We start from the raw sequence: 25,048 nt of genomic DNA, 5'->3' as shown, positions 1-25,048 counted from the left end.
CCTCCATTGTCAGGTGTTTGTGTTCAGTGTGTGTAGGTGTCCTTGTGTGATTGGTCCTGGTTAGTTTAAATGTGAGTTTGTTTGATGGGGTAAGGAAGGGCCGATGCACACGGTGGCTCTTGCGAAGGCCAGTTGCTACCGGTTTTAATGCACTGCATCTTTTTCTAATAAAGTGAAGTGAAAATTACAGTCAGTCTCCCTGCGCATTTCTGCTGTGGGTCCGGGCTACTGGAGCAGCCCGTGACACTTGCACCCAGCTCAAAGTGAGCAGCAGGGCTCTGACTCCGAGATGCAAGCATACCTATCACAGTGACCGGAGCACTGCACCTCAGTCTGTATGCACTGGCTCCTTAACCAGGAGCTGCAATGGCTTGCGGAGCTGTGGACAAGTTTCAAGGAAGCTTTGGGACATGTTAAAATGGGAATAGTTTATTATTACATTCTATATAAAGATATGGGCATGAATGAAGCAGAAAAGTCCGATTGACTTATGATTGCTATATGTTGTAAAACATGGGAGCCACAGTTTACACCTCTGAGTGAGGTGTCTCACATTGTAGTGGGCCAGTTGCAGATAACATTGATTGTTTACCACCAAACCCAGTTAAATTTACCTTTTAATCACACCCTTTGTGCTACATCCTCTACCCCCTTGCCCAGTCAAATTGTCTCCCTTTGATGCGCAGTACCATTGTGTGATGTCGTCTACCCCCTACTTCAGTCCAACTCCCCCACACCTTGTTTCTTCCCCCCAATGTCTCATTACCCCCCCCCCCTTCCCTGTGATGTTTATGCATTTAAGATAACCATTTGGCCCTTTGTTTCCTTGAAGGAACAGGGTGTAAGTATTCACTGTCTCCGTCATTTGTTGGTTCTTTGTTTATCTGTACTTGGGTAACAGAGCTACTAGTTCCTTTGCTACATTAAACTACCTATTTTGAAACGAAGACGTGCCTGCATTTATTTTTCTACTTACAAAAGTACGGCGGAATATATTGAACTCTTAAAAATTCCACACTATAATAGTATGTAAGGGATAATCTCCGACGAGATGGTCAGCTATCGGGGGAATAATGACCACCACGGGTTGCCTCCACAAAGGTCATTATTCCCAGATAGCTGACCACCTTGGAGGGGATTATCCTGCTTATTACACAACTAATTACCTTATACAACAGTTACCAACAATGAATATACATTACCTTTACTGTTATTAATTTTTATCAACATAATCAGCTTAAATTTTAATATACCTTCGTGGCCCTTTGACCATTTGTTATCAAGCAAAACTAGTTCTATTTCGACTGTTGTTAAGCAAAACCCTCTGGTCGTTAATTCTCTAATTCCATGAAAACAATGATTACGTCAGGAAAAATAGTTCCTTCTTGTTATTGCAATTACCACTCATTTTGGTTATTTGTGTGATTACATTATTTTTAAGAAATTGCCATAATCAGTTTTGCTTTTTAAAATGGGTTGGTCACGCAAAGTAGTGTCTTCTTATCCCTCTCAACTTTGTTAGAATGCAAACTAATGTTTGCTTTATGCTAAGTTCCTCTTTACCTAGTTAATATTAAAATTCTTTTTAGGTAAAAATGTCTCACTGCATGCTAGCGTATTTGGGAGCAACGGGTAATGTGGTATTGATATGAGGCAAGTTAACACTATCAAGTTAACGGACTCTCCGTGATACATATTGATATAAAATTTAATTATGAACTCTTGCTTGACTTCGATGAACACTAAGTAGAACAGCTGTAATATATATTATATATATGTATGTGTATATATATATATATATATATATATATATATATATATATATATATATATATATATATCGACAGTCGAACGACAACTCTGCCTTTTACTGTATTTCTGGTTCACTGTCAATCTCCCGACGCTGTGAGTGTCATCAACATTAATTTCCTTCCCGGAATCTAATTCAGACTCATACCTCTTGTAACATGGCAAACACTAAATCAGTTTTAGCTTCGCCTTTGTAACTCTGACTAAATATACTATATAGCTAGCTAGCATAAGTCAAACAGTAATCATTGTTATACCGATTAGATTTACTAGGCAACACAAGTGTTTATGACAACTGATTTATTGATTTTCTTAAGTTAAAGTAACAACAGTCAAATTGTCTGCTGCGGCACTTCTTTCTATGGATTGATAGTTCTAGGCTGAAGGGTAGCAGTACCCATTATACAGAAATATCTGACTGCTGAATACCTGAAGAGACCAATAAGAATCGAGCAGTCAACAAAGTTGTGTAATAAATTCAGTTGGCTAACGTTGGCTACAACCAAGTCATGTAATGTACAAAGACATACAAAGATTTGCAATGACGAAGTGAAAACTGACCTAGTGTAACAATGTTACAAGAGCTGTGAGGCTGTATCAGATGTTGGGGTGGAAATGAAAGTTGTTGACACTGACTGTGTGAGGACAGTGACAGTGAGCCTGAAATAGGCCACAGAGGCAGAGCAAAAAAAAACTTTGTCTTTCAGCTATCAATACAGTGGTTCTTTGTACAGCTGCTCTAGAAGATTCCGTTACTAGAGTTAACTTGCCTCATATCTTCATCCAGTACCCCCCATCCAGTGCCATTACAATTAATATGCCTACATTATCTATGTGAACACAAAACTTTGTTTCATATCAATTTCAATTTATTGAACTTCAAACTAATAAAATCACTTTAAATCAATATTTTGTGTGAAATTGTTGATCAGTTTCCTTCATAAGGCAATTAGTCGTGTAGTTAGCGAGATAATGCCCTTTGAGGTGGTTGGCTATTGAGAAATAATGACCTCCACTTTGCGTCAGAGGGGTTCTTTGCCTTCGTGTTAGTCATTATTTCTTGATAGTTGACCACCTTGTTGTTGATTATCCCTTACATAGATGGCTGCTGTTTTGAGTAAAGCTGCTGTTAGAATGTCAGGATGCTTTATTTTTATTTAAAAAATGGCTTCTAATGAAGAGCCAACGTGGGGTCAATGCTAAATTGTCTAATCAGCTTTCACTATTATTACATTTTAACCTGTCACTGACTCCTGGATTGAGAAGTGTGACCAATAAGCAATTCGAAAATGCTGGTGCAAGCTCTTTTTTGTAACAGCAAATTTGATTGGACTAGATCCTGCTCTCACAGTTTTCCTTTCGCTGGTGTAGCCATCTCTGAAACTAGCTAACATTAATAAAATGGCAAAGGCTAAACAGAGTCTATATCTATGGCCAGAAGGAAGGGGGGTAAAGTGCTGGTGGAGTGGGTGGTCTGGGTCATGTGTGATTGTGAGTGCTTTGAGAATCAGGGATGAGGTGACGGAATCGGAAAAGTTGGGGGTGGGACTACCAATGAGTTTGCTGGCTAAATGAGTTATTTTTAAGAGTTTATTCGTTTTGGTGATTGTAAGCATATGGAAAAAACAGATGGCACCATACAGAAGAACTGGTGAAGAACACAGGTAGTGTTACCCATGTTCAGTGTGCAGAACACCACCAGGCTATATCTGATAAAGGCTTCTGCCCTGAAAGGCCAGAAAATGAAAAACAGTGTGAAAAGATTCTCTTCACCTGGTTTTGCCACTGGGTGGAGCGCCAGCTCTATTATTCGAAATGGCCTCACTCGGCCATTTTTCCACATGGTCCTCCACACCAGCAGGGGCACTCACAAGCCACATTGTAGCCTGGCAGGCTGCGTCAGCCCCGGAACGGGTGCTGAGCACAATAGCCTAAGACTACAGACTCCAGTTCAGGGGCTCCTAGAGATCAAGCCCAACGTGGCTTTTATTCTCATTACTTCCTGGTTCCAAAGAAAGACAACTCTCTACGTCCTGCCTTGGATCTCAGGGTGCTAAACAAACATTTGATGCAATAAAACTTCTAAATGTTAACATACAGCATTCTTTTACGTTCAGTGCGTCAGAACGATTGGTTCACGTCAATCGATCTGAAAGAAGCTTTTTTTCCACGTAGGCATCTATCTCCCTACATGAAATTTCTCCACTTCGCCCATCACGGTCATTGCTATGAATACACAGTTCCATCCTTTGGCCTTTTCCTGAGTCCACGGGTGTTCCATTCAGGACTGGCTCTGTTAAGACTAATGGGAGTCAGAATACTGACTTGGTTTCAGAGTAAACCTCCCCAAGAGCAATGTAACATTCTTGGGACAGGACCTAAACTCTGTGTCAATGCAAGCTTGCCTATCAGCAAACCACATGTTATCTCTCAGAGTACGTCTCTCTCAGTTAAAACCGGGCTTGAGAGTACAGTATCGCACATGCCTCAGACTGCTTATACTCACCTACTGAATAAATGGACTGTCAGTCTAGCCAGATTTTACTAAAAAGGGTGACAACGCTGTAAACAACACGTGTGGATTTTTTTTTGTTGATAGTAGTTGTGTACCCAGGCATCACAAATGCGCGTATATTTCGCAAATGGTCCAAGACAATATATGACCACTCAGTCTCAAAAGGGACATCTCTATGCGTAAAACCAATTGGTAAGGTTGTATCTTTATTCAATATTTAGTCCCAGATATTGACTGTAGAATGACATGGTATCATTTTTTAAAACTTTGTCTCATTTATTTCGTTATTCAGTGAGCAGCGTTTTCACTGCTGTATTAGCATATCTTAGGGCTATTGGGTTTATCTTGCGTTTCTGTTTTTAACTCATACTTTGGTTGCAGTAGCACTGAATGTCTGAGTTCGGTAATCTCGGCACGTTGGCGTGCCCATAGACATGTATACATAGACGCCGCATTGGCCTTTGGATCGTACGTCAATGTCGCCGCCATATTGGACTAGGCAAGACTGGCCTGAAAACAAATGCAAGTAAACGGGGGAGCTGCGGTTTTTCTGGATAAAAAGCACTATAACGTTTACATTTCTCAACCAATTTCAATGAGTCGTTTTTATATTCAATGGTTTATGGTCTATGTAGAGTAGAAAAAAAAAACCTTGAATATAAAAACAACTCATTGAAATTGGTTGAGAAATGTAAACGTTATAGTGCTTTTTATCCAGAAAAACCGCAGCTCCTAACTACTAATCTAAGTTAGTAGTTAGTATTGTAAATGGTACAAATGTCTTGCTCCATTTAAGCCCTTTTTCAAGTCTCTGTGATGCTCACATCTGGAGTTATAAAGCTTTGAATAGGGTAAAATGGGAAGGATTGCACAGACTTGGCATGTGCATGAAGGGGTTAAATTGTCAATCTTAATAGAGGGTCAGCTTGTTTATGCACTGCGGTGAAAATATGCAGTGCAAAGGTAGGGCCACCTGATGCGCCAGTTGTGTGTGCCTGGGTGGAAAATGAGCAGATGCAGAGTTTGCCCTCCTGTTTTTTAGGGGTCCAAGCAGCGAAGCTGGTGGAACCCTATTGTATCTGTTAGGATTATTAGGGGTCCAAGCAGCGAAGCTGGTGGAACCCTATTGTATCTGTTAGGATTATTATTATTATTATTATTATTATTCTTCTTATTATTTTTCTCCGCTAAAAGTGTCTGAGGCTCAGCAACCATAAGTCCTGGAGCAACCAAATTTGGCAGGTGGGTTCCTATGGGCCCCCACTACTCAGGCACTAAAAATCACGTACGTCGGCCAGTGCGTGGCGCTGTAACAAAGGGTTTTGCGTAAAAGGCCATAACTGTCACACCATAAGTCAGATCAACACAAAACTTAATCGACCTATGCATCTGAATGTGCTCTACAACTTTGCCATTGGCCCCACCTATGTCCGCCATATTGTTTGCCCGCCATTTAGACTTTTTAGTTGGGGCGTGACAGTTTTCTCAGCTAAAATGTCTGAGGCTCAGCAGCCATAAGTTGTAGACCAACCAAATTTGGTAGGTGGGTTCCTATGGCCCCCCACTACTCAGGCACTAAAAATCACCTATGTCGGCCAGATGGTGGCGCTATAACAAAGGATCATACTTTAAAAGGTCATAACTCCCACATCGTAAGTCTGATCAACACAAAACTTCATCGACTGATGCATCTGAATGTTCTACAACTTTCCTATTGGAAGCACCTATGTCCGCCGTATGGTTTGCACACCATTTGGACTTTTTTATTAGTTGGGGTGCGGAAGACCTGGAGCTCCAAATCTAGGTGTTACAACATCTAGTAAACTTCTTTACGGCAAGCAACATCCATGGCGACGCGAGTAATCCGACACCGTAGGGTCTAGTTTTTATCAGTGAGGGGAGGGTCTGAACGTCAGAGAAGCAATGGAAGACCGTGCCAGCCAGAGTGCATGCTAGGCTATTAAAGGTTTGTTAGTAAAAGCTTTTTGAGAGGATGAATAATTACTTTTCTTTGGCATGGATCCATTTGAAGACAGTATCGGGTGAGTTCGTTCAGTCTTTAAATCTGTCATTATGCTGAGAAATAGCTAAACCGTTTTATTGGTATTGTTTTGAGTTTCTGTGCAAACGCGTGAAAACACACTGGTATAATAAAACAATGATGGCAATACATGTATAGTCCGCTTCATTCCGCTGCTACCATAACATAACAAACTATCTTGTGTCTACAGCTGCAGTTTCTCGCTGCAATTTCTAATATTGAATATAAACAAAAGACGCAATTCATGCTGTAGTCTGCCAATAAATAATAAATAAATAAATAATACGGTACTCCGAGCGCAGGTAGCAGGGGTGGCGAGTTGATATTTTCTTTTTTGTTACTAAAAGTTTGTTAGTAAAAGCTTTTTGAGAGGTTGAATCATTACTTTTCTTTAGCATGGATCCATTTGAAGACTACATCGGGTAAGTTTGTTTAGTCTTTGAATCCGTCATTATGCTGAGAGAAATCATATTCTCAATTTAATCTCTAAATTGACTGTAAGCTTAGGGTTGTAACTAGGTAGTTGTTTCGTAGGTGACTTAGTCTTAACTCATCTTAACTATTGCTTGTATTTTTGCATAGACTGCGTTGTTGCTGTTCTTGTTTGTGTTAGTGTTAATCAGTTTAACCTACAGGGTCCAAATTGAACTATGCGGTTGTTCCCTGCACTTGGAACGGTACTTCTTTCTAGGGTTTTCGACACACTTATTCCTGATTATGATTATACACTTTGTTGCACATCGCTCTGGATAAGAGCATCTGCCAAATGCCTGTAATGTAATGTAATATTCCGTAACAAAAAGATAAACCCGGCATTTGCCCTAAAATATGCCAATACAGCAGTGAAAACGCTGCTCATTGAATAACGAAATAAGCAAACAAAGTTTTTTTTTAAATTATACCATGTCATTCCACAGTCAATATCTGGGACTAAACACTGAATAAATATACAATCTTACCACTGGTTTTACGCGTAGAGATGTCCCTTTTGAGGCTGAGTGGTCATATATTGTCTTGGACAATCCATTTGTGAAATATACGCACATTTGTGATACCTGGGCAGGCTACCTTCAAAAATAGCTGTGCGTAATACCACACCTGTTGCTTACGGCGTTGTCACCCTTTTTAGTACAATTTAGTTTGATTGACAGTTCATTTATTCAGTAGGTGAGAGTATAAGCTTTCTAACGATGTATAACATGTCTGATTTTGCTTTTGTAATAGCGTTTTATAGGTCAGCGTAACCAAAATTTTTCTTATCTGCCAATGTCTAAATAAAGACATTGGCAGATAAGCGCAGGTCGCGAGTTAATATTTCGTCTTTTGTTTCGTTTTTTCTCAATGGTGTATTTATTATTTGAAATGTGTATTTATGTGTTAATATTCTATTTGTCTCTGTGGCGCTCTGAAATGTGCATTCTCTGCTAAGCTGAGCAATGGATTGGAATATGTCAAAATTTTGGTACCATGACAACACTAGTGTGACACTATTTTTAGTTGCGGCATGGAAGCATTGCAGCTGTACATACACGCTGGGCCATCTAAGTGTTACGACATAGTAAAGGCCTTTACCGGAAGCGGCCAGGACACATCCATGGCGACGCAATTGTCATCCGACAGCGTCTCTTAGCACAAAATTGGCCATAAGTCATCAATTTTTTATACAATCATCATGATATTCAGTAGATATGTTGGGTGAAGGTATATGATCATGAGGACAAAGCCATTTTAAAATCGCTCCATAGGGGGCGCGATGGTGCCAATGCTTGGACCCCTCCCAACGCCACTTGCGGCTTTGATATTTTTTTTGTTTTGTTTTTAACCACTACAGCACTGGTAGGCTTATCTTCTTCAAAGTCACTAGACGTTAGGTCAGACCTAGTACACTTAAAGTCTGGTCAATTTATTCCAGTTTTAGAGATTATAGTGGGAAAAATATATTTTTGTAGATCGCAGATTCCTTTTGGATCTCCTTATTTCTAGTAGTATCGTGGTACCAAATAATTAAATAATTGTGTTGTTTCTTTAAATGGGACCAGATTGTGCAAGCATTCGCAGCTCATTATTGTCGTTGCCACCATCATGAGCCTTACCCAGTGTTACAAACTCCTGGACACCCCATCTGTTCTTTTTAAAATCTTTCGATAAGAAAATGAGAGCACTTTTCCCAAGAGCTGGACATTTTGGGAGTGAATGAACTTTGGTGTTCTGTAGCTGGATATGAATTATCCATAAGACTGGGAAGAATCAACAAAAAACTGGTGAATTACTTGTCTGATTAACCAAGTTGACTGCTATGACCTATAAATACTAAAATATGGATGAAATATCCAACAGAGGGGTTCTTGCAGTAATGTAAAAGTGTAGTAAAGTGTAAAACTACTACATTTAGCAATGAGATGTGACTGGTGGGTATTAAGACAAGCTGTTTGCATCAGGTGAATTAGCCTAGGTTACAGTAGCACTTGGATTATTGTGAACACTCATGATTTATTTCATACCATGAGACTGGCAATTTCCAAGGTAAATCGATCAGTGTGCTGGGAAAGTGAACAATAAATGACATTTTGGGCTTTATCTTGTTTTTCAAGTTACATTCCTTTGGAACAGTGAATAAGATGCACTTTTTTCCTGTAGTGGGCATGGACAATCCTGGGACCGTGGAGCAGGTGGATGTGTTGCCCACATTGGCTCTTGGCCTTGGTCTGCCCATCTCCCAGAACAATGTAGGATGCCTCATCTCGCCTGTGTTCGAACACACCTCACTCCGGGACCAGCTTCGCTTCATGCACCTTAACAGCTTCCAGCTGATCTGCCTTCTTAAGGATAGCACACCCAACTTCCAGAAAGGTTAAACATGCCTGTATTCTAAATATGTCCATAAAAAACTACCCAAACTAAAATAACATCCACAAACCATTAAGAAGTGAATTCCTCATCTCAATTCATTTTAATTCACACGTCCTGTCATTTTTTGTTTGTCATTACACTTAACCCTCAAATTTAATTGGGTGTTCTCCCAAAAACCTGTTATATTCCCCACACACTTTATTACTCACATGCACTCACACACACTGAACTGACACACTGTAGTTTTCTCTATGTTCTCATGCCATCTTGACCCTTTTTGGAATTTGCAGTGCCCCACTGGAAACCATCAAAGCATACTGTATGTCATTGTGTCTCTCTTCTGCAGAGGAAGGCTATGAACAGTTCCACTTTGCAGAGAAATCGCATGGGAACTGGATTAAACTTTACCTGGAGGGGAACACATCAGAGGTGCTGAGTAACTTGGGGAGGAAGGTTCTGAGACAGTACGTGGATGCTCTGAAGGCCTTGAGTTCTGCCCTCAGCAAGCAGCTGGGGAAGTATGACATGTACTCCATGATTGTGGGGATGGTCTTGGTCCTGCAGGTGAGTTGAGCATAGATTTGAAGGTTCACTCCTCATGGTGAGCATAGGTGACACCTATCTTTTTTGTGACTTGCTTGCTGTGCCAGAGAAAAGTATTTGTTGTAAATTTCTTTTTATTGTTACAAAACCTGTGTTAACTTGACTGACTATAGCTGTTTTAACCTCTTAGCGCACAGCCCCTAGTGGTGGGCACGCCCGCGTGCCTAGATTACTAAAGTCAAACATTCGGTGCTACTGCAACCAACGTGTGAGATGAAAACAGAAACGCGTTGTTTCAGTTTCATTAGTAGACGATACATGACAACTATGCCGAAAACGGAGTTTCGCAGCCCCACCATTGTCGCTCTGGTCGTTCATTTAACACGCACCCCCTCCCTGCAGTCTCATCTAAAAAAACACCCCCCACCCTTGACATAATGGACAATATTGTCTATCTTGGCATTCATAAAAATATTCTTTCACCACTAAAAAATCGTATTCCGTCATAGCAACAAGATAAACCCGACAATAGCCCTAAGATATGCCTATACAGCAGTGAAAACGCTGCTCACTGAATAACGAAATAAACGAGAAAAAGTTTTTAAAAATGATACCATGTCATTCTACAGTCAATATCTGGGACTAAATATTGAATAAATATAAAACCTTACTGTTGGTTCTGCGTGTAGAGATGTCCCTTTTGAGACTGCGTGGTCATATATTGTCTTGGACAATCCGTTTGGGAAATATACGCGCATCTGTGACGCCTGGGTATCTTCCAAAATAGCTGTGCGTAACACCACACCTGTTGTTTACGGGGTCGTCGCCCTTTTTAGTACAGTCTGACTTGATTGACAATTCATTTATTCAGTAGGCGAGAGTATAAGCTTTCTAACGATGTATAACATGTCTAATTCTGCTTTTGGAATAGCGTTTTATAGGTCAGCGTAACAGAAAATATTCTTAGCATCGCATTCACTTACGCATTCACTCTGTTAGCAGACAAATACGATGCACCTAACGAAACGTGTTCAAGGATATTTCGTAATTTCTTGGAAAATACTATTATTATTGAGGACTTCTGAACATAGCTAAGCCATATGTTTGCTGATAGACCTAGCTGACATCGTTTTTTGGAGCAAAACAAAAGCGAATAGAACAATATCATTGATACTGTCTCTGTCTCCATCTACTGAACATAGAGGAGATTTCATCATTGCTATGTAAGTATTAGCGCTCAAAATATTTCGGTTATATACGTTATTTTTGAAATTGAGTATCTTTAAATAGGTTAGTGGTGTTATATAATGTAAATATTTCACATTGTAATGTAAGCGTTAGATGGAAGTGTAATAGTTTTTGTGAAGCATGCAACAGTGATGACGTCAGAGCTGGAACATTGCCAAAACGTGGTGGACGGGTGAAAATTGTTTTCATGTTGTCTCATCCCCATACAAGAAAACATACGAGAGTACAGAGTATAGAAATACACACAAGTTAATTATTACACATTTAGGTACTGTACCGCATTGTGTGACAATATTTTTGCATTATTTTTTTAATCTGATAGCAATGTTTCATCTTAAACCCTCATAAGGGGCTCATTTATATGCTTTATAGTGGACAAAAAGCATTTTATTCAATTTTGGAGAGATTTTGGATATGTTTCTGGACACCTAGCTATTTTAGACCACTGTACTGACTGAAAGCTTGTAATTCCCAGTTGAAAATTATGCAACAGTGAGTCAAAACAGTTGATTTGTAGTGAAATACGTGGATATGTTATGATTTACAGCAATGCATAATTTAGACATTTTGGATAGATTTGGAGATGCTGGGTACACTGCTTAGTTTTTGCTTCATACATCTATAGTAGTTCTACATATCCACCCTTAGATTTTATGAACTTGTGGTCAAGAAGTTTTTGACCTAGCACATGTATGGTTTAACCTCCTGTATATATGCAATCTCTCAGTATTTCATTGCAAACTTAAAAAGTGCAAATTTATGTTTGTTTTTTTGTCAAAACAATTGCATTTGTGGCACTTTATTTCTTCCAAAATTATGAATATAAACTAATCTGCGTTAGTATTGTAAATTGTGCTTCTTTTAAGCCATTTTTCAAGTCTTTGTGGTGTTCACATCTGGAGTTATAAAGCTTTAAATAGGGTACCCCCTAAATGGGCAAGGATTGGCAAGATTTGACTTGTGCCTTAAGAGGTTAATTAATGAGAAGCTTGGAATGATCCACAGTGCAGTTAAGTTTAACATTCAGGATTTAAATTTAGGGACAATCCAGGTGAGGTTTTGTTTAACCCTCTGGGGTCGAGAGCTCCGCCGGCGGAGCTCGACAAGATTTCGTTGCTATTTGGATGAATAACTTTGCAAGCTTTTATCATACAGACACAACAAAGACATTGACATAAACCTTAGAATCGTGGCATTCCGATGTGTCAATTGACAAAATAATATGAATTGTTTTAAGCTATTTAAAATTAGATCAAACAGACCATTGCCATGTGTTAAGTCTTTCTCATTAATATGTGATTTTCGCTCGGCAGTAAGTACGCCCAGACCACATTCACAAGATAATGACATGCTAATTGCTATCGATGGCAGGGGAGGGGCGATGCGTTCGATGTGCGAGAGCGCCTACTGTAAACAAGGATAAAATGTCATACAGAAGCATAGCCCACGTCTTCTCGGGCAATCCTTACATTTCATTTCGGAAAATGGCACGAATGACTGGACTGGAGGTTCTTCATGCTTTGTGGGAGAGCGACCATGAAGACGCGAACAACTCATCAGGTCCGGACACTGAAGCTGACACTGATGAAGAACGATGTCATTTCGAACTGCGAACTGATCCAGCTGAGGATCAACTTCATGAGTAAGTGTATTTCTTACGATAATATTGGTAGTGTGTACTGTATTGCAACTTATCTGTGTGTTTGTGGGAATATCCAGTAATATGCGCGTTTGTAAATTCCCACACTACGAACGATTCAATACTGCATCTCAAAAAATTGCACTGTAACTGTATTTTATTTGATCACTGTATGTAAATAACCTATGTGTGGCGTGTATTGGCGTGGCTAGGATTCTAAAACTGGGTGTCCTCGCACAATCGATATTAGCATATTGCATGTAAGTTCGGGAAATAAACTAACCACTTAGCTAAAAAGACCTACTTCAGATTGAGGCATTGTTAGTTATTTATGAGTTGCTTGAGTTTAGCTAATGTTGTTTCGTTGATAGCTTTTATTATTTGTAAATATGTGTACTATATTGCAATTTATGTGTGTGTTTGTAGGAATATCGAGTAATATGCGCGTTTGTAAATTTCCACACTAACCGTTGCATCTCAAAATTATAGGCTACCTCTCTGCATCTGGTTGTGTTTGTTCGGTTATTTGTTTGTATAAGATATAACTGCCACAAACAAGTTTTGTTTTCATTAGTTAGTGGTTTGTCCTTTTTTTGTAAATCACATTGTTGTTGATGGGAATGTGCTAAATAAAGTTTGATTTGATGTCACATTTCCTAACAATTTTGTTTCTATTACATTTACAGAGATGCTGATCAGGTAACATTATGGTCATGTGCCTGTGCCTACAGCCTCACAGACTCTGGATGCCAGCAAGGTGGCTTCGATTGGTCGCAAGACATGCATACTCTGCAGGACGGACTTCGGGAAAAAACAGAACACTCCGTGGAAGTGCAAGGAATGTGATGTCCCCCTGTGCTTACAGCCAGACAGGAACTGTTTTGCAAAATGGCACTTGCAACTTTGAAAGATTATACACAAAATATATAAAATAATGGTGTATATTGTGTAGATGCTCTTTTTAATGCTCTTTTTACATTAAGCACTTTTTATATTCATTGGCTTTTGTGTTTGTTGTTTTGTAAGGCACTTGTGGCAACCATTCTGGAGTCAAATTGTGTGCGTGAAGCAGAAATAATGGTTTATATTGTGTAAATGCTCTTTTTATATTATGCACTTTGCCTAATAAAGTTGATTCTGATTCTGAAATAACCTGGCAATGTGTGTGAATTGAATCTCCCATTCTTATAATTTACTTCAATGAATGTACCAAAATCAAAAGATGTCTTTGTTTCTGTCTTCTAAATGGCTCACTGTGTATTGCTTTGTGAAAAGTCTTTGTCTTAGAGGTGGGGAGGCATGCGGCCAGGTGTGAATAGCCTACTTAGTTGGCAGGTCCTCCTACTCAATAAATATTCATTGCAGAAAGGCCATTAGCCCTCCCATTTTCACCTGGTGTTGAAAAATAATAGTCACAACACTTACTTTTAGCAATTAATTTTATATTTCTCATTGGATTTTCAAAAATATTTTGTCATCTTTTGATACCCAAGACCTTGATGAACACATTTCAGTGACCAAAAGTCTTATTCACAATTGTTTAGTGTATTTTATTACAACATTCCTGTGCATGTTCAAAACTACTGTTTACAGTTTGTGTGATTTTAGAGCAGTTTACAATCCACACATGATTATGACCTACTTACTGCTGCCATATTCTTGTAGCTGAGTTTGTGCTGAAAACAAAGATATGAAACACTTTGGAATCACTGTGTATAAAGTTGATGAAATTTACACCCATGTCAGAGCATCGCAGAATTGCCAGTGTGCCTCATTTTACCCTTAGACCCCAGAGGGTTAACAATCCAACTTTTGCCTTATGCTGCTCTTTTTACAGTTTAGTCAGTTGAATTAAGAGCAAAATCTTTATAATGATGGCCTAGGCAAGTGCAAATGGTGCAAGTGCACATTTTAACATTCTTCTTCATCCTTCAGCACACAAAGGATTTCATTATTAACCATATTATTGCATTACTTCTGATCATAGTACTTTGGAAATTACAAGAGTTGGACAAAATAATCTAAACATTGCTTAATATTAAACATTAAATAACTAATAAGGATCATGCTTTGCCTTCAGAGCAGCTAGCTTCAGTCTATCTTGGAATGCTGTCATACAAGTTCTGAACTGTGTTTAGTAGGGTATTGTGTCATTTTTAAGAAGGGATGCTTCCCTTTCTTTCAGTGATGATGAAGGAGGAAATCTACTTTAGACTTTGCACATTTTTCCCCTCTGGCCACCTGGGCCACCAGGTCATTGAATTTGGTTGCCCCAATGGAATTTTTGTAGCCAAAATAAAAAGTACCTGAAAACAATCATTGGTTTTTTGAAACACAAAACTTATGTTATTAAACATACTACAAAGGTATGTTCATACAAATTTTCGCATTGAAACTTTTCAATGACTATTTCATGACACATTCCTGGATTCCCATGACCATTTTTTTTGAAAGTTTAAACAATGGTGTAAAAAGATTTTGCCTATGCCGTTAAAGAAGAATTGGAGCTGAAAAATAAATATTCTTCAAAATCAAATGTATTCATATGCAGACATTTAGTCTTTTAAACTTCATGTAGATGTAATGTTTAGAACTTGATATATTATACAAACCACATTGTTGGAGTGTATTATTCAAGTACAGATTCAGCACATATCAAATGGCTTTAAAAGCAGTGTTCCTGTCAAAAAATAGCAAATTACTGAGGCACCGCACTCAGTTTATGTTTGCATTAGTCAGCTCTCCCATGTAAAACTGTACCCCAATATCTCAACTGTTCTAAACCTCTCAATGCCATTTTCGGAGGTGGACTACAATCACCATGGACTCGCCAACTACCAAGTTTGTTATAACTATTTTATGCCATTACTGTGTTGTGGAAACCCTTATAATTAGCATAAAAATACTGACTTTTTTGTGCAAACATAACTCAATTTGGCTGTAGACTTTATTAAATTTAAATAAGACCTAAACATTAGGACACCGAAATGTCCATTAATTAATGGGGAGACACAATGCAAACTTACAAAATCAGGCTAGCTTCTCCAAGTTTGAATAATTAAATTTTTCAAAAGTTCTGAACAGATATTAGATAAGAACAAAGGGAGACTTATGTCCAGGGATGGTGTTTCAGACAGGCAGCAGCAGATAAGCACACCAACAGCAGCAAGTCAAACTGACTGTCCAAAGTGATAGACATTCAATTTATGATTACGTGTCGGATCCAGTAAAGCGAGGGCGGAAAAAGACACCAGCTTGGTCGGTGGAAATCACCGAAAACTTAGCTAGAGCACTCCGAGTTGGCCTATTCTGAGCTGAACTCCATCGTCACTCCATCGTCTGTGGCGTGCACCTTAGCTAATAATGACAGCAGTCATGCACTGACTCTGTCTGAAGTGGCAAGCAGGCAATTCATGTCGGATCCATAGTCTAGAACAAAATGGATAAAGTCGCTGTGACATAACCCATTGATTAGCATGGGCTTTGTGAAAAAGATTATGAAGACCGGGAAGTGCAGGCACCGACATTTTGTACAAATTGGAGCCAGCAACTGCACTGTAGGAAAAAGGATGATCCTCATATGAGCAGGAAATCCGGTCGTCCACTAAGCGCATGAGATACAGCGACTCGGCAGTGATGCAGACTGTCCCTGATTCGTCCACAAAAATATTACCATCTTGTCCGAATAACACAATAACTTAACAAATTAGCACATGGGAAGACCTTAGATGAAGAAAAAAACACCTATTGCAACTATTTGCTTGTGGAGAAAAAATAATTGACTTTTGCCTTATTGTTACCATTGACTTACATTGAAACGGGTGGCTGAAACAGCTATACTGGAGCCACTGCACTGGCGCTAGTCTGCAACGTCAATCAAGAAGACAAGGAAGTGAGCTTCAAAAACTAAGCACAGTTTTGGCCACTTGGTCGGATCCAGTAAAGCAAGGGTGAAACCCTATGGCGAGCCAGTTTTATTAATGTTATGTACCGTAATGTCTTTGCTATCTGTTAGCTAGATTGCTAATCACGGCTGGGTTGATTAATGTTATGTTTTAGTAGCTAGGATTGTTATGACAACTCTCATGTAAAGCTAATTAGACTAGCTAGCTAACTGTCTTACTACTTTGATATGGCTATCTAGCACTAACGTTTCAGATCATATCACTAGTTTGCTGGCTAGCTAGATGTTAATGTATATAATGTTACAAATATGTTGTAAATGCACATGTTTTGAAGTCTTAGCCTAGAATACTTGATTTGCTAGCTAAATTTGTATGCTTATCATGAGAATAGCTAAGTTGCATCCAGGAATTCCACCTCTTCTGTTGCTAATACTATAGGCTATCCCTGTTTTTACTGATGACAATTATTCATAAAAAACAATGTTTTAAGTGACATGTTTGTATTTGCCCAAAGCCTCAAAAGACAGGAAATGAAATTGATCAGCCCTAATGCTAACATCAGCCTGCTCTCCCTCAAAGGGTATCAGCACAGATCTTTGACAACTGCTACAGCTCTGTATATGTCTACTATGCTTCAAATAACATGTACTCACCACTGGGCAGATTGCTTAAGATTCAGTATCTACATAAACATGTTTGATTCCATCAATGAATGATTTATGTTATCTGATTTGTCCATTTAAACCAAAACAATTGCTGAAGCACAGCACACAGCAGATGTAGAATGTTGATCTGCAAGATAAGTGCTGTTATCATTTATATTTGCTCTATGTTTTGGGATGGCAAGTATGCCATTCCACCAATTATGATACCCTAATCTAGGCAGACAATCTATGGGTCTCACCTACTCACCTCCTCAGAAGAGACAAACCAGAAGACACATGACACCATATCGGGGGTCGGAGACCCTGCATAGCTACGTGCCTAACATTTCCCTTTCCCATTTCTTCTTTAAGTTTGATTGCAGTCTTTATGTAGGTCAGTCCTTGTCATAAATGAGTCTGACCCCCCTTCCTTTCTCTCCTACACCTTAACTCAGCATCACCCAATCAGGTCAAACATCCTCAAGCCATGCTGGGTATTTAAGAAGGCCACTGGAAAAAGTTGCGTTTGCTGATGTTGTACAGAAGGAATCTGCAGGACCGTGATGTTGCCTTGATGTGCTCCTTGAGGTCCAGTTGGTCATCCAGGACCACCCCCAAGCTCTTGGCAGAGTGAGAGGCAGTCACTGTGGTGTCATCAACCATGTTTGAGAGCTCACAAAGTAAGGAGGTCTTGCATGGGAAGAAGAGCAGCTCAGTTTTGTTGAGGTTGAGCTTCAGATGGTGGCTGGCCATCCAGGTGGAGATGTCAGCCAGGCAGGAAAATATCTTATCATTGACCTGTGTGGCCGAGGGGGGGAAAGAAAAGAAGAGTTGTGTGTCATCTGCATAACAATGGTAGGAGAAGCCATGTGAATTAACAACTGAACCAAGAGATCTGGTGTATAAGGAGAACAGCAGAGGACCCAGTACAGATCCCTGCGGCACTCCCGTAACAAGGGGATGAGAAGCAGAGGCAGACCCCTTCCAGGTGACCTGCTAGGACCTATCTGCAAGATAGAAAGCGAACCAAGACAGGGCAGTCCCGGCGATGCCCATCCCAGCCAAGGTGGAGAGGAGTATTTTATGGTTGACCGTGTTGAAAGCTGCAGACAGGTCAAGAAGGATCAGGACAGAGGAGAGGCGTGAGGGGAATGGAGCAGCTTCTGGTGAATACAAGGTCTAGTTGGTTACCAGCCTTGTGTGTGGGGGGGGAAGAGGACAGGGATAGGGCGAAAGACTGGAGGAGTGAGGCAACCCTGGACAGTTGGGAGGTCTCTGGTGGGAGGTTGAAGTCTCCCAGTAGAATAGCAGGAGTGCCATCCTCAGGGAGGGAGCTCAGGAGAGTGTCCAGCTCGTCCAGGAAAGAGCCGAGTGGACCTGGAGGACGGTACAGAACAATAATGTGAAATTTTGAGGGATAGGTTACAGTAATTGCATGAAATTCAAAGGAGGAGGAAGTAGGGTTAGGACTGGGGAGGCCACAGAACTTCCAGGGCAAGGAAATTAGCAAACCGGTACCCCCGCCTCGGCTAGTAGAAGAAGAGTTTTCTATTTTTATTTTGGTGGTGGTTCCTTGGTTGTGTGTGAGTAGCAGTCGGTCCACTGGAGAGGTGGATTGGTCTCTGCTGCGCCGCCTGGTGGAGAGAGCACACGCACCTGGGCTGCGTTAGCTAATCAGCCCAGGTGCTTAAAGGTGTGCTGCTCTCCACAGTTCAGGGCCGAGACTGGGAGCTAACACCGAGAGCACAGTTATGATTTTTGTTTCGTTTTATTTTAAGCAATAACAAGTCAATTAAAGTAATCCTCAGCTGGGATGCTAGAGGAGCTGGACCTGGCCAGGAAGGCGGGTCAGCTACAGAGCAGGGAACTGAACTTTCTTTCGTCTTTGTTATTTTAGCTTGTTGTTTTTGTTTATCATTTTTGACCGGAACCCGTGAGGGGGGGAAGGGTGACGGTGTCCGTTTATTTTATTTCATGTTTGTGTGAGTGCGCTCTCTGTCTTCATGGGACAGACAACGGTTTTGCCTGGTATTGCTGCATCTCCTTCCCCGGGATGTCACGCTTGGCAGGTGATAGTGTGTTTTGTGCTGCTTTCCTTTCATCCTGTGACGCTTAAAGTGTGAGTGAGTAACAGTTTGGCATGGTCTGGCTTATCCGTCTCTCTCTCTCTTTCCTGGTATTTTATAATCAACTGTTTAAGGTTTTGTTGTATGTCTTCTGTTTTGTAATTTAGAAGTAGTGAGCCTGCATTCAATAAAGAATGTGTGATTTCAATGCATTAATCTAATTGACTGCTTTATAGTAAATTCAATTATTTAATCTTGAAACCTGATATAGAGCTTGTTTTAACTTGTTGGTTGATTCCACCAGTTTTATGTAGATTAACCTATTAATGAATTTGGTGATTTAATTGATCATTTTAATTTTAAACATAAATATTACATTAAATCAAATCAAATATATTTTACCTGTAGATTAAGTGAAGGGTTCTAGCACGCAATACCGCTTGTGTTCAGTATTCACAGTGCTGAACATTTTAACAAGGGCATTGACTGTTGGAACCACTGGATTCAGAAAATAAACATACTTTTAATTAATCCTTGCTTGTCCCACAGGTGGTAGTGTAACCAAAAAAATTTTGAAAAACTCCTTGGACAGTGGCTGCACGCAATGTTATTAAGAACGATAAGACAAACTAAGCTGAAGATGTCACATAATGGCTGCTTAATCACATACACATGTCTAGATTTTTATTTAGCAAATCCAACAATTTTATTTATTTAGTAAATCCAACTATCTATTTTTTATGTTACATTACATTACAGGCATTTAGCAGACGCTCTTATCCAGAGCGACTTACACAACTTTTTACATAGCATTTTTACATTGTATCCATTTATACAGCTGGATATATACTGAAGCAATTTCGGTTAAGTACCTTGCTCAAGGGTACAACGGCAGTGTCCTACCCGGGAATCGAACCTGCGACCTTTTGTTTACAAGGCCAGTTCCTTACCCACTGTGCTACACTCCGTCCTTATGTCTACTTAATAATACTGTACAACCACTAGCCAACATTTTCTGAGTGTGTGTGTGTCTGTGTGTCATACAGTAACTAGCCTACGTTTTCCAGTACCGTGTGTAGTTCCTATTTCTAAAATCAACTAGTTGCAATTTTAGGCTAGCTGTATTGAAATAAAAGTAACTTTGTTAGACCCGCATCATTTGTGGACAAAGAAAATCCCAGTTTAGATTTACAACACCATTGTTCATCGGATATTGAAAGCAAAACCTAAAATGGGCCGGATCGTGTTACCACCATGATTTCCCTGCGCCAATTGCATTGGCAAAGTTTGTTACTATTGCGTAAAATATAACCCAGATTGTATGGAAACCTGTATTAGCATGAGAGTAAAATCATTACATCAATATCATATCTGGACACAATCTCAGCTATTACATTGACACCATTATCCGTCGGATATTTTGAGTGAAATTCCCTGTATAAAATGCTAAAAAGTTATTGTGTTGCTATCACGTAATATTTACAAATCAACGCCCAGCGATACGTACTCTATATCTTCCCCATGGTGTTCGGATCAACGCTTTATCTTTTATACGGAACACTGTCGCTCCTGCTGATAAACCTTTAAACAACTGTGGTACAAGAGTCGCTCTTTTAACATGTGATCTCTTAACAATAAGGCTCTGATTATTAATGACTTTATCCATAATAAATGTGTTGATATCTTGTGCTTGATGGAAACATGGCAATGGCTAAATTAATTTATTTAGTTGCATCAAGCTACTCCTCCCAGTTTCACTTATATCTGTAAACCCTGTGCTGTTGGTATAGGTGGTAATCTGGCTATACTCTTTCGCACTGATTTAATCCTCAAGCAGTTTAGTGCTCACCTCGTCTCCTTTTTTGAATACCTGGTTTTTAACCACTTCGCGCAAAACCCCTAGTGGTCAGCATGCCAGCATGCCTAGATTGCTCAATTCAGACATTCTGTGCTCCTGCAACCAAATTATGAGGTGAAAACACAAACTCAGTGTTCTAGCTTTATTAGTAGACAATTCAGGACAACTATGGTGAATACCGAGTTTCGCAGCGCTACCATTGTCGCGCTGGTCCTGCATTTACCAAGCACCCCCTCCCTGCATGCTCATCTGTAACTACACCCCCTACGCTTAACACACTGGACAATAGTGTCTATCTGGGCATACATGAAAACATTCATTTACCACTAAAAATTGGTATTTCGTCGTAGCAACAAGATAAAGCCAACAATAGTTGAAGGTATGTGTGGAGGGGTGGTGAGGTTAGGGCACCATCTGCAGGTGGAGAGGGAGCGGTTTAGCCAACACTGCAACCCAGGTGTGTGCAATGACAATTAATTGCTGAGTGTTTCCGTATCGTGTGTTTCGGTTTGGTTTGTTTTAGTTTTTGTTTGTGTATGTATGGCCTTCAACCGACCGCAATAAAACCTGTGTGCGTCCAAGAACAGAGGATTGTGTGGTTTGTGGGGAGAAGGACTTGTTACAGTATGCCAGTACAGCTGTGAAAAATGCTGCTTACTGAACACTGAAATAAACAAAATCAAAAATTATACCATGTCATTCTACTGTCAGTATCTGTGACTAAATATGGAATAGATATACAACTTTACTATTGGTTTTACGCATAGAGATGTCCCTTCGAGACGGAGTGGTCATATTTTGTATTGGACAATCTGTTCGTGAAATATACGCTCATTTGTGAAGCCCGGGCACCTTCCAAAGTAGCTGTGTGTAATATCACACATGCTGTTTACGGTGTTGTCGTCCTTTGTAGTATAATCTGGCTTGATGAACAATTAATCGATCCAATAGGTGACAGAATAAGCTTTCTAACGATGTATAATATATGTCTCATTTTACTTTTGGAATAGCTCAGCGTAAGTTTTGTCTCATTATAGCTGCATTACGCATTCAGTCTGTGGTAGCAGTAGAAGACACTGCACCTGGCGAAATTTAATCGATGACTTTCATTGTTTCTTGGAAAATATTATTATTCTTGAGAAATTCTGAGCGTGGCTAAAGCATATTTTTGCTGATAGACCTAGCTGATGTACCGTTTTCTGGGCTAAGTTAGAACTGGGGGAATGACGCCACTGATTCTGTCTCTGTCTCTATCTAATGAACACAGATAAGATTTCATCGTCCAAATGTAAGTGTTACTGCTGAAAATATTTCGGTTATATACGTTATTTTTGAAATTGAGTGTCTTTAAATAGGTTAGTGGTATTTTATAATAAGGATTTTTTCACACTGTAATGTAAGCATTAGATGGTTTGCTATTTGTGTTTGTGTTTAATGCACTGGATGTGACTTCAACTGGAATATTGCCAAAACGTGGTGGATGGTTGAATATGGTTTTAATGTCGTCCTATCCCCATGCAAGAAAACATCACATACTGTAGAGTACAGAAGAACATACAAGAGTTAATTTTTACACATTTAGGTACTGTACCACATAGTGAGAGAATGTTTTTGCATGATTTTTTGTTATCTGATATCAATGTTTCACCTTAACCTTCTTAAGGGGCATATTTATATGCTTTATAATGGACAAAAAGCTTTTTTATTAATTTTTGGATTTTGGATATGTTTCAGGACCCCTAGATATTTCAGGAAACTGTACTGACGGCATGCTTGTAATTCCCACTTGAAAATGATGCAACAGTGAGTTTCTTGAGTGAAAACAGTTGATTTGTAGTGAAATACATGATTATGTTGTGATTCACAGCAATGCATAATTTAGACATCTTGGATAGATTTGGAGACACTGGGTACACTGCTTACTTTTTGATTCATAGAGCTTTTAGTAGTTCTGCGTATCCACCCTTAGATTTGATGCACTTGTGGTCAAGGAGTTTTTGATCCAGGATGTGTAGTTTAACCCGCTGTATATTTGCAATCTTTCAGTATTTCATTGCAAAATAAAAAGAGCAAATTTATTTTTGATTTTTTGCCTAGACAATTGCATTCATGGCACTTCCTAAATTATGAATATAAAATAACCTAAGTTAGTATTGTAAATGGTACAAATGTCTTGCTTCATTTAAGCCATTTTTCAAGTCTGTCCATTCTTTTCAAGAATCTCAGCTGTGGCTGAATCTTGAATAGAGTGTTGTTCTCCAAGTGGTCCCTCCCAACTCTGCGTTGTCACTAAAGCGCAAGAGTTGCGCATATAGAGGACCAGACAATGATCCTCAATGCAGACAAATTTTATTTTCCACAATTGCAAGTATATACAAATAATAGTTTATCTCTGCTATTACTGCAGGTAGGTTATATGTTAAAGACATGGGGTGAAATAATAAATTGTTGACAGTTAATGTTAATGTCGATAATAAAAAAAAAATTTTAATTACAGAGATGCATGTCTTAAAAAAAAAAAAAGGGAAGAAAAGGAAGTCATACATACATACAGCTACACAAAGTGATCCACACGTTCTTGCATTTCTACATAGAGCACTAAGAGTAATTCCTATTTGTTATCCCAGTAACAGTAGTGAAATAGGATATAAAAGGGGTCCATGTTTTACTGAACTCAGCCTTTTCCCCCCTTAGGGTAAATTTAATCTTTTCTAGTTTTAAATGGAACATGACGTCCTTCAGCCACCTGGCGTGGGAAGGTGGTTTAGGATCTTTCCAGTTAAACAGTAAGTCTGCGAGCTAGCAAGCAAGTAAAGGCAGCTACATTATAAATATGTCTTGACCAGGTAGCAATCTCTGGTTTCACACTAAAAATGGCAATCAGGGGATCTGGTTCAATTAATATTATAGGCTTCACTTAGGGATTTTAAAATTGAGCTCAAAACGCATGTAGACAAGCGCATGACCAAAACATGTGAATTAAAGTGGCCAACGCAGATTTACATTTATCACAGGTGGGGTCCAGATTTGGGTAAATTTTAGCCAATTTGGCTTTTGTAAAGTGAATACAACGCACAATTTTAAATTGTATGAGCCCATGTCTGCTGCAAGGAGATGAAGCGTGTATCTGCTCAAGACTTGCTTTCCAAGTTTCATTTAGAAGAGGAGTCCCTAAGTATATCTACTGACTGGGGGTTCAGCTCACCAATGAGTCTATAACTCCGAGAGATTATACCCTTTTTATCTGCATCTAGAGACAGCAGATTATCAACTGGGGTAGCTGGGGGCTTGTTGGGAAAGGAAGAATATTGTTTCTTAACAAAGTTCCTCAATTGTAGATATCGAAAGAAGTGGGTATGTGGTAGTTTATATTTTGTTGCTAGCTGCTCGAAGGATGCAAATATTCCATCCATATAAAGATCCTCAATAAACTGAATCCCATTCCTGTGCCATGTCTGTCATAGCTGGTGTAAAAAGGTGGTTAGGCATAATAGGTGCCTTAACAGAAGGGCTTTGCAAACCAAAATGCTTCCTAAATTGCAACCAGACTTTAAGTGTGTGGGTTGTCACAGGATTATTGGCTGAGCTGCCTATAGAGACTTGTACTGCAGAGGAGACTAGGGAGTGAATAGGAAGGTTATAAGACTCTGCTGCGACCCAATCTGGCACATTCTCATCAGAGCGAGCCTTGACCCAAAAGATAACTTTTTGGATATTACTTGCCCAATAATAATACAAGAGATTAGGCATGGCCATTCCTCCCTCCATCTTGTGTCTCTCCAGGAAGCGCCTACTGATGCGTGGCTGTTTATTGTTCCAAATAAATTTTGAGAGAACTGTGTCAATTACTTTGGGATGAATATTGGGATGTTTTGGAAGAGATATAAAAATCTAGGAGCTATGTTCATTTTAATCAAATTGATGCGACCT

At 39.5% G+C, this 25,048-nt stretch overlaps 1 protein-coding gene and 1 long non-coding RNA gene across 3 annotated transcripts in view; both read left to right on the top strand.

The window, feature by feature from the left end:
• pigg (phosphatidylinositol glycan anchor biosynthesis class G) overlaps window positions 1–25,048 on the top strand; it is a 213,341-nt gene that overhangs the window by 46,831 nt on the left and 141,462 nt on the right. For both annotated transcript variants that reach the window (XM_035426304.1, XM_035426303.1), the window contains exons 6-7: window positions 9,003–9,215; window positions 9,562–9,779. In XM_035426304.1, coding sequence (XP_035282195.1) covers window positions 9,003–9,215; window positions 9,562–9,779 — 431 coding nt within the window. The remainder of the gene's footprint in view (window positions 1–9,002; window positions 9,216–9,561; window positions 9,780–25,048) is intronic.
• Window positions 11,903–13,797, top strand: LOC118231928. Its single transcript, XR_004766175.1, has 2 exons — window positions 11,903–12,648; window positions 13,332–13,797. It is a non-coding gene; the product is annotated as an uncharacterized LOC118231928 (long non-coding RNA).

This window comes from Anguilla anguilla, chromosome 7 (genome assembly GCF_013347855.1).
Source record: "Anguilla anguilla isolate fAngAng1 chromosome 7, fAngAng1.pri, whole genome shotgun sequence".
Taxonomy (NCBI): Eukaryota; Metazoa; Chordata; class Actinopteri; order Anguilliformes; family Anguillidae; genus Anguilla; species Anguilla anguilla.
Note: the sequence above shows the minus strand (reverse complement) of the source record. Positions and strands in the feature narration are given on the sequence as shown.